The 14,241-nt window shown below is 39.7% G+C and overlaps 1 protein-coding gene across 1 annotated transcript in view; it reads right to left on the reverse strand.

The window, feature by feature from the left end:
* Positions 1 to 2,824: 2,824 nt before the first annotated feature.
* CDS1 (CDP-diacylglycerol synthase 1) overlaps positions 2,825 to 14,241 on the reverse strand; it is a 72,173-nt gene continuing 60,756 nt past the window's right edge. Inside the window, exons 10-13 of the mRNA XM_040479356.1 lie at positions 13,692 to 13,844; positions 12,108 to 12,227; positions 9,509 to 9,612; positions 2,825 to 5,598 (exon numbers count right to left, since the gene is read on the reverse strand). Coding sequence (XP_040335290.1) covers positions 5,469 to 5,598; positions 9,509 to 9,612; positions 12,108 to 12,227; positions 13,692 to 13,844 — 507 coding nt within the window. The 3' untranslated portion in view covers positions 2,825 to 5,468. The remainder of the gene's footprint in view (positions 5,599 to 9,508; positions 9,613 to 12,107; positions 12,228 to 13,691; positions 13,845 to 14,241) is intronic.

Consider the following 14,241-nt stretch of genomic DNA (forward strand, 5'->3'; position numbering starts at 1 on the left):
AAAAATGGGCAAAGATACGAACGGACATTTCATCAGGGAAGATCTACAAGTGGCAAATAAGCGCATGAAAAGATGCTCAGCACCATTAGCCATTTGGGAAATGCAGCTGAAGTCACCGTGAGACACCGCTATATCCCAGTGAGAATGGCTACCGTTAAAAAGACAGCCGGTGCTGTTTTGGTGGGGCTGTAGAGAAATTGGAACCCTCGTATGCTGCATGCAGGAATGTAAGAGTGTACAGCCACTTTAGACGGCTTGGGCATTTCTTTAAAAGTTAAACACGAACATCATATGACCCTGCAATTCCACCTTTAGAAATCTGAGAGAAATGAAGACATAACCAAAGACATGTCCACATTCATAGCAACATTTTTCATAACCAAAAATTGGAGCTAACCCAAATGCCACTAGTAAGTAGGTCAGCAAAATACTGTATTCCTAAAAAGGAATGAAGTACTGATACATACATTATGCCAGACGCAAAACACTACCTACTGTATGATTCCATGTGGATGACATGTCCAGAAAAGGCAAATTTATAGACACACAAAGCAGAGTAGTGGTTGCCTAAGACTGGGGGTTGGAGTGGGGATTAGCTGCAAATAGGCACCAGGGAACTTTGTTGAGTGATGGAAATCGTCTCAAACTGGATGTGGTGATGGTTGTACAATGCTATGGTACATAAACTATATCTTGATACAGCTGTTGAAAAAGCAAAAGCAAATGGAATTGCTGGTAATTCAGTTGTGTGTTTTACCTATACTAGCTGAAGCCTTTGGGTTCCTTTTCTTCACAAGTTGAGGTTAAAACTGATCAAAAATATACTTAGTACTCAAAGACGTTCTCCAAACTTACCGCTCTTTTAGGTCCTGTCTGAAGTTTGACACTGCAGTTTTTATTCAAAAGCCACCTGGACCCATCAGACTCAAGCAGGATGCCCAGTGGAAAGAAGGGTAAGAGCTTATGCCCCCAAACCGTACTGTTGTGCTGTTAAGTTTGACAGAGCGCAGTTTGAGATTTCATTCTCTAAGAGGACACCGTTGGGTGGACCATCCCTCAATAATTTTCTCTATCTGAACAAGGCTTTTGCTTTACAACCACATGTCCTTTGTACACAATTAGAGAACCGAGCTGTATTTTCTCAGCTCCTTTTAGAAACTCACTTTGCCATTTTCTAACATTCCATTCATCAATGCTGAGTCTCTATGTTATCTGATGATTCAAGAATGTTCTCCCCTTTTCCACAGGAAAAGGATGACAATGGGATTAAGGCAGGACAGGTATCTGATTTTGGCTCAATTGTCTAGACCTGTCTTTTTATTTGCGGACACAACGTAGAGCATCCCAAATGGAGCCCCCCTTTAAGGCCTGACTTTTAAAGTTTGTAAAGTTTCTGGAACAGGTGGCAAGAACTGGCTGTGGATGGTCTATAGGGCAGACAGATCCTCTGTGGAGGCCAGAATGGTGGTCTCCCATTTCCCCACTCTGGTTTACACATTTGTTATTGCCCCAATCAACATCCGCCTCATATAGTATTTACCTACTTTTGTCACTAGGCAGAGAACTACAGTTCTTGTTCTTGGGGCTGGATGTCTGGGAAACATTCTAGGTTTGCTGAATTAGACAGATGGGCTGCTACCATTCAAGGGACTCTTCATGTTAACACCACCTAAATCGTAAGTGGCCAAATGTGGTTACCTTTTTGGTCAGTTCTACCCAACTGTCTCACTTTGCACTGGATATGGGCAACAGATGAGCAGATAGGAAGAAAGGAAACTAAGGATTACTAATCAGCTCCTCTATGCTGGACAAAATCATGGTACATTCATATGAGTTTTTACTTAATCCTAGGAACTAGGAAAAATGACATCCATCTTAGAGTTATGCAAAATGAGAACTGGGGCAGGTGAGGAGGGGCTATCCAAGAAAGATCAGTAGGAATGTACACATTTGGGTCTTAAGACTCCATACTCAGTCATTGTTCAGAAGTTTGAGGGCCTCAAGAGTGCTGGCATGGGAGCCAAACACCGGAAACACAATGGCTGATCAAAACTGACGCTATTGGGGGGCGCCTGGGGGGCGCAGTCGGTTAAGCGTCCGACTTCAACCAGGTCACGATCTCACGGTCCGTGAGTTCGAGCCCCGCGTCGGGCTCTGGGCTGATGGCTCAGAGCCTGGAGCCTGTTTCCGATTCTGTGTCTCCCTCTCTCTCTGCCCCCCTCCCCCCGTTCATGCTCTGTCTCTGTCCCAAAAATAAATAAACGTTGAAAAAAAAAAAAACTGACGTTATTGGGGCGCCTGGGTGGCTCAGTCGGTTAAGCGGCCGACTTCGGCTCAGGTCATGATCTCGCAGTCCGTGAGTTCGAGCCCCGCATCGGGCTCTGTGCTGACAGCTCAGAGCCTGGAGCCTGTTTCGGATTCTGTGTCTCCCTCTCTCTCTGACCCTCCCCCATTCATGCTCTGTCTCTGCCTCAAAAATAAACGTAAAAAAAAAAAAGAAAAAAATTAAAAAAAAAAAAAAAACCTGACGCTATTCAGCGTCCATATAGCTTAAAGCCAGATCAGAGGTTCACAAAAATAAATGTGTAATTATAAGCTGTGGAAAATATCATAAAAATTCAGTCCTCTATTGAGGACATCATTTCTCAACAAACACACGTTCCACCATCACAGAACCACATATCCCAGCCCTGAAGGTGTCACTGTCAATGTTGGTGATGGAATATACCCAGTACACGATGCTTACACATCAGCTGTCACTCTGTAAACACCAGCTGAATGAATGATTCTTCTCTGATGAGAAAATGGCACAACAAAGTTAAAATGTGATTTGTTTCAATTTTATTTTCCTATCTCAGTTTCAGTAAAAGATTCAGAGAACTCATTGACACAAATCATAAGCTATCTCCCACCCATATACAGTATATGTCCAGTTTCTACTTTTTTTTTTTTCACTGAACAAATTGATACTTTGTTCAAACCAAAGTACCAAGGGGGGGGGGGGGCGATATGGGTGTGGTCTTTTTATTCACAGACAGTAAATGTATATGCACCACCACTACGGGAAAAGCACTGAGGAAATATTTGCATCCCACAGGTTAAAAAGTCAAGCAATTAATACAATTAGAGTACCTCCAAAGATAGCAGATTTGGAACAATTAGCCATTACTGTGAAGGAAGTCCCTAGTCGTCTTTTTCTGCCACCACATTCCTACACTGGAATTTAAGCCCTCTTCGTGGTGCAAGTATAAAAATTATCGAAGTCAGGGTTTTATGGCAATCTCTTGCTAAAATATATTCTATTTTAATATACATGCTACAAAAGTACACTAAAAAGGTCAATCTTTAGAGCTCTGTTAAAGAATTTACTTTTTTATACATAATGTTCACCCACCTCTAAAACCATATTTGAGGGAAGCTATTACTGTGACCCCAAATATTTCTAGCTTAATATTTTGTTTATTGTTAATAGTATTTTGTTTATAATATTGATTTTATAATACGTGTATTCAGTAATGCTCTTATAATTCTGTATCGCAGCGCCTCACCCATCACTTTAAAAAAAAAAAATGCAGAAGGAACTGTGTGCCTCCAAGCAGTTCTTAATTGGGCAATCACCAAGTTTTCAAAGTTCCTGTTACAAATTTTTTCATTTTATTTTTTAAACTTTGTTACTCTAAATTCTTTTAGGATCAACATCTGGAGCTTTTAATTAGGCAAATACAAATGAGAGATGCTAAACATGAACTTGTAGGTAGCCTTTGAAAGGAAAAATTCCCTCCTGTAATAACATTCCCAGTGCCAGTGCTAGGTTCTTACAGGATAGAGTGAAATGACACTGACTGAGCACCTCCGGGGCAGATGAACTGGCCGCACGCACGCCAAACCAAAAAACCAGACTCTTGGTACAGAGTTTAATTCTATCTACTATAATCGTGTGGTGCACGGGATGAAGCTGCTAGTTATAGATTTACATCCAGGGATCCCAAGCAGATATGTTATCTTTTATCTCAGAGTAGTAGAACGGAAATATAAAATAATTGAAATTTATTTCTGATTTAAACAAAAATAGTACTCTTTTCATTAGCAAAACATTCTTGAAAATATATCTATTTCTCCTCTTTGAACAGTTAGCCAAGGAGCACTAGGCAACTTCTGAAGGTTTAATGCCAACTGTTCAATACAATAAATACGGATATAGAGAGCACACAGCAACAGCAGCTTATTTACATTCACTGATGACAACACATTTCTTATCCGGTTACAGTGTCCAGTCCAACAAAGGAAAGGTTTGGCATTCATGTGCTTTCTGTTCTGAAGATGAGAATCACTTCTGCTTGATTTTCATTCTTGGAAGAAAAAAATAACGAGCTGTTGTCCTCGGATTTGATGACATGATGTGAAAGAGGAACGGAACAAAGATTGGCTGTACCCACAGAGTTCATCAGGGATTGGGTCTCCAGGCAGATTTCTTCTTCCCGGGTGAGTGTCCGGGGGGCGTCACAGGCACCAGCAGGGAGGCACCCAGGACACAAGTGGGCAGACCCTAATCTGGGGAAGGGCTACTCTTGCACCCCCTCTGTGCTTCAGCCTCCACCCCTACTTGCCACCCTCTATATCGATCGTATGTGCTTGAGGCTGCAAAACTGATGGAAATCAGTTTAGAGGGAAATGAGGAAAAGCAGAGAATTCGACCAAGAGGTGGCCTGTTGTCACGCATCACTGTCTTATGCTGCCTCCTGAGCTCCTGTCATCTGTGGAGGATGCGTACATGATGTTCTTCATAGCACAATTCTCCTTTGTTTTTCTTGAAAATTTTTTGCAAGGTCATGTTTTTCCAAACAATTTTATCAGGAGTAGAGTTTGAGGTCTGCTCTTTTTGAACCTACCAAAAAGTGGAATGTTTTTCCCTGGCAAATGATTACTTCTTTGAAAAGCAGACAAGCTTCTTTTTTTTTTTTTTTTTGGATCCAACTTAGCCCTTCAGAAGCAACTTCAGACTAAGAGGAGGAAGTACAGGAGAACTAACTTCCTGTTGTGCCTTACATAAAACATTTTGTTAAAATTAAGAGCAGCTCCAAGTACAAAAGTAAATATTTGTGCAAAGGGCACAATGCCAGATGCAATCTTAAGACATCCTCAATTTTTACTCTTTTTCTGTCTGACTCTTTAAAACACAAAGTCTTTTACGTTATGAAATCTAGGCAAGTCAGGGGAAGGAAGTTTACATCAGAAAATACTCTTTAGAAAAAAGTACAGGATCTTTTGCTGATCACTTGTTACTCATTTCATAACTTAGCTCAAGTGTTGGTTAAATATTCACAGTAATTTTAGAGAAGAAACATTCATGTCTTTAAAACTTCAATCCATTGCATTTTCAACCAGTTTTCTGTACAATTACAAAATTTCATCTGTCAGTGCTTTTCTGTAGAATTCCTTATTGTCAGTCCTTCCCATTCCAGACCCAGCTATAACTTCAGGGTGGGCTGCAGAATTCCTTTCTCAATTAGATGAGTCTTGAGGGTTTTGTAAATATTTAACTGCTGTTCCGGCTGAAGCACCAACAGCTGCTGTAGCACTTTGCTGGGATTTGGACCCCTGAGGACAAAGCGGAGAAGACCAAGTTCAGGCTATTTTAAGAGAGCTCAAGGAGGCATATACCCCCAACTGAAAATAAATCATGCACTTAAGCGCAGAGTGACAATCTTTACTTGACCAAGCTCACTTTCGTGCCCAATGTTAGTGGCAAAGGGAGGAAAAAAACCCAGAAACATTCTGCACTGAGAGGCATACAGTCTAGATTTGGGAAGAACGCACCAACACAAAACCCAGGAATGACACTAGGCAGTTTAGGGGATGCAAATCTAAGTTCTACAAAACTTTTCAAAAGGGCAACCTGACTGAAAGGTGAGAACAGCTAACAAGTCCTGAGACTGGACAAGACACAAAAACTATCAAAATTCCTGGTGGATGAAGATAAGCCAAAAGAGGACCTGAAAACATACTTTACATTTTTCAGCCTCAGGGGCGCCTGGGTGGCTAAACTGGTTAAGGGTCAGACCTCAGCTCAGGTCATGATCTCACGGTTCATGAGTTCGAGTCCCATCGGGCTCTGTGCTGACAGCTCAGAGCCTGGAGCCTGCTTCAGATTCTGCGTCTCCTTCTCTCTGCCCCACCCCCACTCACACTCTGTTCACTGTTTATCAAAAATAAACAAACATTAAAAAAAATTTTTTTTAAATTTAGCTGCAAAGAAACTTCAAGAAATGCCCCTGGGGAATTATGAATGTTCAAGAGACAGGGCACAAAGGTGCTGGCCCAGCACAAAAGCCCCAACCCAGGATTTGCAGTAGATGCCACAGCCTTTGTTCCAAAGAAAGTCTTAGGTGAGCCCCAATATAAGAAACAAAAGTGAGTCTTTTCTAGTTGAAAAAAGGAGGCGGACAGCCTGCCCCCCTCACCCCCACCCCCAGCAGTCCCTGTGGTGACGAGATAAGCCTGGCTGGAACTGAAGCAATCCCAAGGCAGCCCGTGATGCCCTCACCCTTCTCTCCAGGGGACATCCCAAGGGCAGCGTAGGGCCTCTCCTCAAGCAGCAACCTCAGCAATCCTCAGGTTGGCTCCTCCAGCATCCCCACTCCAGCCCTTCTCTTCCTGCCCTTCGCACTCTCAGTCAGAAAAGGTTCTAAACAGGACTCCTACCCTCTCCCTGCTGTGACACTTTTGCAGTCAGGGGATTGTAACTTCCCCACCCCTTAGACGCTAGAACTCAACCTGTTTATACCTGTGTGATCTTCTCAAGTGTCATTCTCTCAAATTCAGAATGAACTGATTCAGAATTTAATGTGTATGTATTGTTCTTTGCAATTTCTACAGTCTATTTGAATCAGTAAAGGAGAGTATGGTTTACTTTTTGTAAAGAGAGATTAGTAAAATCCAATGGGAAAAAGCAAGACATAAATGATATATGGAGAATGGCACCGAATTCTGAGAAATATTGTAAATCATAAATTTAGTTATCCGTGTAAGGACTATCAGTTCAAATGGAATTATAGGAAATAGGAAACCCAGCGGCAAAGAAATGTCTGCTATGCAGGGATAACACAACAAAAATCTTTGATTAAAAAAACTGCACGATGTCATAGATCAGCCATCCCATGGGTTACCTTCATGCACGTGGCTCAACTCGTTTGCCAAAAGTGTGGCCATATGTCTCTCACGGCCACTGTCCACTCAAGTCAGGGCACAGCTTGTCTTACATCTCTTCAAAAGATTCAGCAACTTCATAACAAACCCAGAGTAGGGACCCACAGAGAAAAGGAAGAGTATTCTAGCAAGTTCAGCTAAATGCAAAATTATGTCAGCAGGTGCTCCCAGCTAGATGCATCCTGGCACTTGCCCTGTATTTCTAATAGTCTAAATATTTGCTTTCAAATGGTAGACAACATGGCTCAGCATGACTCTTCTCTATGGAGAGAATAGCAGGTTAAAAAAAAAAAAGTTTGAGTTAATGCCCTAAAAGCTGCTACCATCTGAAAATAGAGTTCTAAGGATTTGAGCATTAAATACTAATAAAGATATCAGTAAATAAATCATATAAATGGATTAAATATTCCAATTAAAAAGACAAAGGCTGTCATCTTGGTTATAAGAAAACAAATCAAGCTATATGCTTGTTAGAAGAGAAACACACTTTAAATATAGGGATAAAGGAATGCTAAAAATGAAACCCTAGACAAAGAAACCCTATATAAACACTAACCAAATGAAGGCTGATGCAGCTCTTCTAGGATCCAACAAAATAGTCTTTAAGCAAGTAGTATATAAAGATGGATGTTATATAATGACCTTAGGAGCGATTCAATAGGGACACAGGACAGTCCTACATGTGTATATACCTAAGACAACATCAAAATACATAAAGCATAAACTGACAGGACAGAAATAGGTAAATTTACAATCACAGTGGGAGATTCTGACCAAGCTCTCTTCCTCACAGAATGATGAGATGGAAAAAACAAACCCCAAAAATCAGTACAGAAGATGTAGCTAAACTTCACCTAACTGGCACGTACTACCCTATGTCCCCAAACTGTGGAACGCACACTTGTTGCATGTGCACATGAACACATCCCTGCATAGATGGTATGCTGCGGCATAAAACAAGCCTCCACCAAAAGAAGGAAAAATAAAGAGTATGTTTTCTGACCACAATGGATGGAATTAAGGCAAAAATCAATAAAGGAAGGAGAATGAGGAAATCTCCATTTGTATGGAAAGTAATCAACACCTTTCTAAATAAAGCACATGTCAAAGAAGATATCCTAGTGGAAATCAGGAAATATTTGTAACTGATAATGAAAATACAAATATAGCATATACTATGAGAATAAGGCAGTACTTAAGAGGGAATTTACAGTATTATATGACTATATTAGGCAAGAAGACTGAAAATCAATAAGCTTTATCTCATGAAGTTCAAAAAGCAATAGCAAATTGAATCTAAAGAAAGATGAAGCAATGAACGATGTGAGTGGACATCAATGAAATAGTAAGTTAACAAAGCCAGAATTTGATTCTTTGAAAGATCAATGTAGTAACAAGACTGCTCAAGAAAAATAAAGATTAATACAAAAACTCCTATACTGCTCAGGCTATATATCTAAAATGTGTATTTAAGGATCTACAAATATGAGTTTCACTCCAGATACTGTATAAAGGAAATACATGTGTTCTGTGGTCAGGCACTTAGTAGAGACCATGGAAAATAAAGTTCATGTGTGGTTGCTGTGGTTTGCTTTCACACCCCAAGCTGGCATTTTAGGGCAGATCCAAAACCTTAGGTTTAACAAGAATAAGCCACCCTTTATAAAAGAGCAATACCCTCCCACTCACCCACATCTCCACCCCCACAACCATAATCCTCAGCCCGCTCTACTTTTCTCCATCACACTTAGAACCACCTAAAACGCTATGTTTAGTTGTTTATCTTTCACTTCTCCACCTTCTCCATCCAACTCCCCAGTAAGGATATAAGCTCTGAGGTCAGGAACTTTGTTTTGTTCTCTTTGTGATACATCCTAGAATATTCCCCAATGCATCAGAGGCACTCAAGCAATAACTGGGGGACTGGATGAATTATTATGTCCTCCTCCTTTTTAATTAGTATTCACTAATTGAAAAGAAAATGTAACACCATTGTAACACCACAGAAAATGAGAAATTAAATTTTCTAATATTTCAATCCAGTATTATCCACATTAACTAGATCTTACCTCGGTCCTATTAAAGACCATGACATACACTATTGTTTAAGTTGTTCAAATATATGTAACATAATTATAATTTAACCATACTTCTCAGGGCAGTAAGATGTGACAGCTCCATGGCCACCATTCCCCTTTGATATTACATAGTACCACTGACAGAAAAAGCAACTCAAACTAATGCCTACGGGAATGAGAACTCAAATCATCTAATAAAACATTTTTTAAAAATCGAAAAGTACCTTATAAAACTTGTGATGTACACATGCACAAAAGTTGCCATCAAATACTGACAATCAAATCTGTCCATTATTCCGCCATGTCCAGGAATGGTGTTTGCAAAATCCTTCAGAAACAAACAAACATATGAGTAAATTTTGAAAAGATCACCTGCTATCGGGGCGCCTGGATGGCTCAGTGGGTTAAGCGTTTGACTTCAGCTCAGGTCATGATCTCACAGTCTGTGAGTTCTAGCCCCACATCAGGCTCTGTGCTGTCTGACAGCTCAGAGCCTGGAGCCTGCTTCAGATTCTGTATCTCCCTCTCTCTCTGGCCCTCCCCTCCTCATGCTCTGTCTCACTCTCTCAAAAATAAATAAACATTTCAAAAAAATAAAAAAAATCACCTGCTATAAAACTCCTACCTGGAAATGTCTCTTTGGGACCACAGGCTCTCAGAAAAATACTACAGGATTTTTCCACTTAATACAAACTTACTGTAACATGTCTAACAAATTAAAATCACATCTTTCAAATATGCACCGATGTTGGAATGATTACCAAATTGACTAGAAACATACAAGTAACACTAATTAAATATTAAATCCAGCACTAACTTTTTTTAGTTAATAAAGCTTTTTCTAAATAAAAAGTGCTATCATCTATTATTAATCTAATACTGCTCTAGTCTCTTTTCCTGTTTAACCAGAAGTTACTTAAGGAGCTATTCTAGTGTTGAGACAGATTTACAACTGGTTCTAACTCATGTTTAATAGTTTTTACTCTGAAATATTTTGCTATTATAATATATATTCTTTTTTTTTTTAAGTTTTAGGATAAAAAGAAAATCAAAATAGGTCACATGGGACACATTAGTCCATTAAATGGCCAAACTGAGGGAATGGTTAGTACATCTCTCCAATGGGCTCTGTACAGACATAGCCACATGTCTGAGTGCGAAGGATATAGAAATGATGGATCACCCTTCTAGTTTACTCAGGCAACCAAAAAACATCTAAACAGTTGTTATACCTTCATTTCAGACATGCAAAATAGTATCATCATTCAACAAGAAACCCTGAATTAGAGACTTCTGAAGAAAGTATCATTCTAAATGCAATATTTCTCTATCTAAAACAATTATTGAAAAATTCTTTGGTTACTTCTTGCCAACACATCTCCTTACTTCTCTTCCCTACTAACCAATGCACAAAAGAGCCATATTAACTCAACTCCATTCTGCTGTTTGCAGGCTTTACAGGACAGTCTGGCTGTTGTGGTTCACTGTGGATGTGTGTTATCTCCCCTAGAAGGCAGTGAGCATCTTGAGAACAGAGACATCTTATATACTTCTGCATACTGCTTTCCACCTAACATAGTATCTTCCCCACTGCAAGTGTTCACTGAGTTTTTTTTTTTTTATTTCCCTGGCTTCTGGGCCCTGTGGGATCTGGCCTTATCAATTATGCATTCTGATCACTTACTCTCTACCATAGCCACACTATTCTTGCTCCCTTTCAGTCTAAGCTCCTTGTCTCCTTTGTACTTTCTGGAACACTCTTCCTTAGATTTCTCTACAGGACCCATCCTTCTTCTTTTGTCAGACCCCTGCTCACATGCTACCTCCTCCAGAGAGGCCTGCCCTGTTCACCCCACCTTCAGTAGCCACTCTGACTCCTAATGGCACAACATCCACTCTTAGGGAAGGCATGTAAGGACAGCTGAGATAACAGGGCAAACATACGTCACTTTATGAGAACCTAAATTAAACAAAACATAGGGATAACTTTAAGTATCTGGGACAGGGATCTGCAAACTATGTCCCACAGGTCAATCCTAGTCCACTGCCTGTTTTTGTAAATAAAGTCTTATTAAAACCCAGTCATAACCATTCATTGACATATTGCCCATAGGGCTTTTGCACTACAGTGGCAGAGTTCAGAGTTCAGTAGCTGCGATATGATTAATACATGTATGATTTCTCCATTTACACAAAGAGTTTACTGAGCCCACAGCTAGTAGAATGAATGGTCATATGCAAAGGCTCTCCTGCTTGTGTCTTTAAGGGAGACTATGGCATAACACTAAACCTCAGACAATTCATAGCTGGATTCTTGCATGCGCACTTGAAGTCCCAACATTAAGTGACACATGCCATTCTATAAATGAGGTGGACATGACATTTTAAAATGTATTAACACGGGGCGCCTGGTGGCTCAGCCGGCTAAGCATCCAACTCTTGGTTTTGGCTCAGGTCACGATCTCGCAGTTTGTGACTTTGAATCCCACATTGGGCTCCATGCTGACAGTGCAGGGCCTGTGTGTTTGGGATTCTCTCTCTTCTCTTCTCTCTGCCCTTCCCCTGCTCGCGCTTGCTCTCTCTCGCAAAATAAGTAAACTTAAAAAAAAAACTTAAAAATAAAATGTATTAACCTGACCTGACCAAAATTTAATGAGATAGAATACACCAAAATTAGCCAGGAAGCATTTCTATGAGGCCAAAACAACTAGAAAGTAAAAGTTTTTGCCCAGAGGCTAAATGTGAGACTAAGGGAAAACCAAATTACAACTATATTACATTCTCTAATTCTCTAATAATGTAACAAAGATTCTAAACACATACCTTGATTTTGAAAGCTCTTTTGAATCCACTGGCAAAGAAGCCTCCAAAAGGGCCAATCAATGACGCAAATGTTGAAAGAGCAATGCTGTGTATCTGGAAAGGATACAAGCTCACTGTTTCCTAAACAGAAAAAAAGGGGGAAAGGGTTTAACTGCAATAAAATTATATTTGAGCATGCCACCTAAACTAAGAACCATGATATAAATATTAAGTCAAACCATTTGCCACATTTTTGTTAACTTCACAAACTTTCAGGATCGTGGGAGAAAAATATTTTGTACACTCTCAATACCATTCTCTACATAGTCAGCACTCTCCATTCCCTCCGTAGGCATACTGGCAGCACTTGGAACACTCAACTCTTGCAGTTGATAGGATACTCTAGTTTATCTAGAAACTTCTACAACACTTGAGCTGTAGGCTAAGAATCGGTTGAGTTGATTTCTGAATTTGTTTCTTACCAGTAGAACTTTGTAATTATATATTTTAATTCTGTATTTTATTTCACTTTAATTTTGTATGACAAAATAAAAGGAAATTTGGTCTTTGTCTCAAAGCTGCTTTCAAAAAGACCACCAAATTGAGCATCAGCAAGACAGTTATAAAAGATTCAGAGAGGAGATAACAAAAATTGAGAAGAATTCTACAGTCTAATTATTTTATAAATGCTTGGTTCTTGCTCCATTTTAAAGAAACTAAAACTACAAGTTGTAGACAGTACATAAATACTGTGGTTTAAGAAAGATTCTTTAGAACACCAATCTCTGGACCCATTCTCAAAGTGAAGGCCTTACCCTAAAGCAAAGATCAGTAGTGTCAAAAAGTTTTACAGCAGATAACAGATGGCTTGGACACTGAAAACAATTCTTGGAATCCGTGCATTGAACACTCAAGGAGAGAAATAATTTACTGGTTAATCTGCTCCTCAAAATTGTGGATTTTAGTTAAAAATGTTTCAGATACACACACGTACACAGTACACACCTAACTGTTTCATCCCCACTTTAACCAACCAACCACCAGTCCTGATGGCATGGATCAGCAGGGTTCTACCAGACAGCTTGTCAACATCCTTCAGTGAGAGACGTCAGTATTGCTTTTAAATGCCAACAGTGTGCTTTTTGAAGGTAAACTGATTTCTTAGAAGCAGCTGCTTTCTGTACTAGTACAGGTCCCCTAAAAATCAAGGGACTTTGAGCTGCTGAATTTTAATTACGCTTTAAATTGAGTCCATTCATACCAGTTACAAGGGAAGCTCACTGTAAACCATTTGATTTGTAGAAATCTAAGAAATACTGAAAAATATTTTTAAAAAAATACAAGATAAATTAGCATCAGTAATCAAACTATCAAGTAAATTCCTAAGAGACAACTGGTTTGTGATAGTAATATTCATTTTATGTTTGAGAAAGGGAAGTCACAAGGGAATAGAAAATATTATTGATGCTAAGTAGACAGTGATACCACTTCTGTACCATTGAATTTAAAATTCTGTACAAATTGATTTCTTGCAAAAAGTTTAGTCCTATTTTTAAATGAACCTTAAACTCTGGGATGCAGGATCCTTAACTATGTTTATCTTACCCGTCTCAACACCGCCTTTAGAAAGGGAGGAAGTGAATAACTCTGAAGCTGGAAAAGTTCTGAGGGTTCACATTCTGTAACAAAGGAGTTTACATCACTTCGGTATTCCACTGGGCAGACGAAGTACTGATATTTGGATAACATGTAGGCAGCCTGAATAACAAAGCAGGAGTCCATGAAACATTGAATGAAAAAAACCTGTCTATCATATTTCTTAACTATCATAATGTGTCAGAAAGACCAGAGACAGAATGCCAAAATTTCTTTGCATTCACATTTTGCTATGTATTTTAAAAGTTAGATGGTCTTAAATGACCCAATAAAAGACTCTGAAAAGCCATTAGAAAACAAAAAGCTTTTCCAGGCACCTGAGGGGCTCAGTCAGTTGAGCATCTGACTCTTGATTTCATCTCAGGTCACGATCCCAGAGCCCAGCATTGGGCTCTGTGCTGAGCATGGAGCCTTGCTTAAGATTCTCTCTTTCCCTCTGCCTCTCTCCGTGAAGGAAGGAAGGAAGGAAGGAAGGAAGGAAGGAAGGAAGGAAGGAAGG

Source organism: Herpailurus yagouaroundi, unplaced genomic scaffold (genome assembly GCF_014898765.1).
Source record: "Herpailurus yagouaroundi ecotype Mexico unplaced genomic scaffold, PumYag 28, whole genome shotgun sequence".
Classification (NCBI taxonomy): domain Eukaryota; kingdom Metazoa; phylum Chordata; class Mammalia; order Carnivora; family Felidae; genus Herpailurus; species Herpailurus yagouaroundi.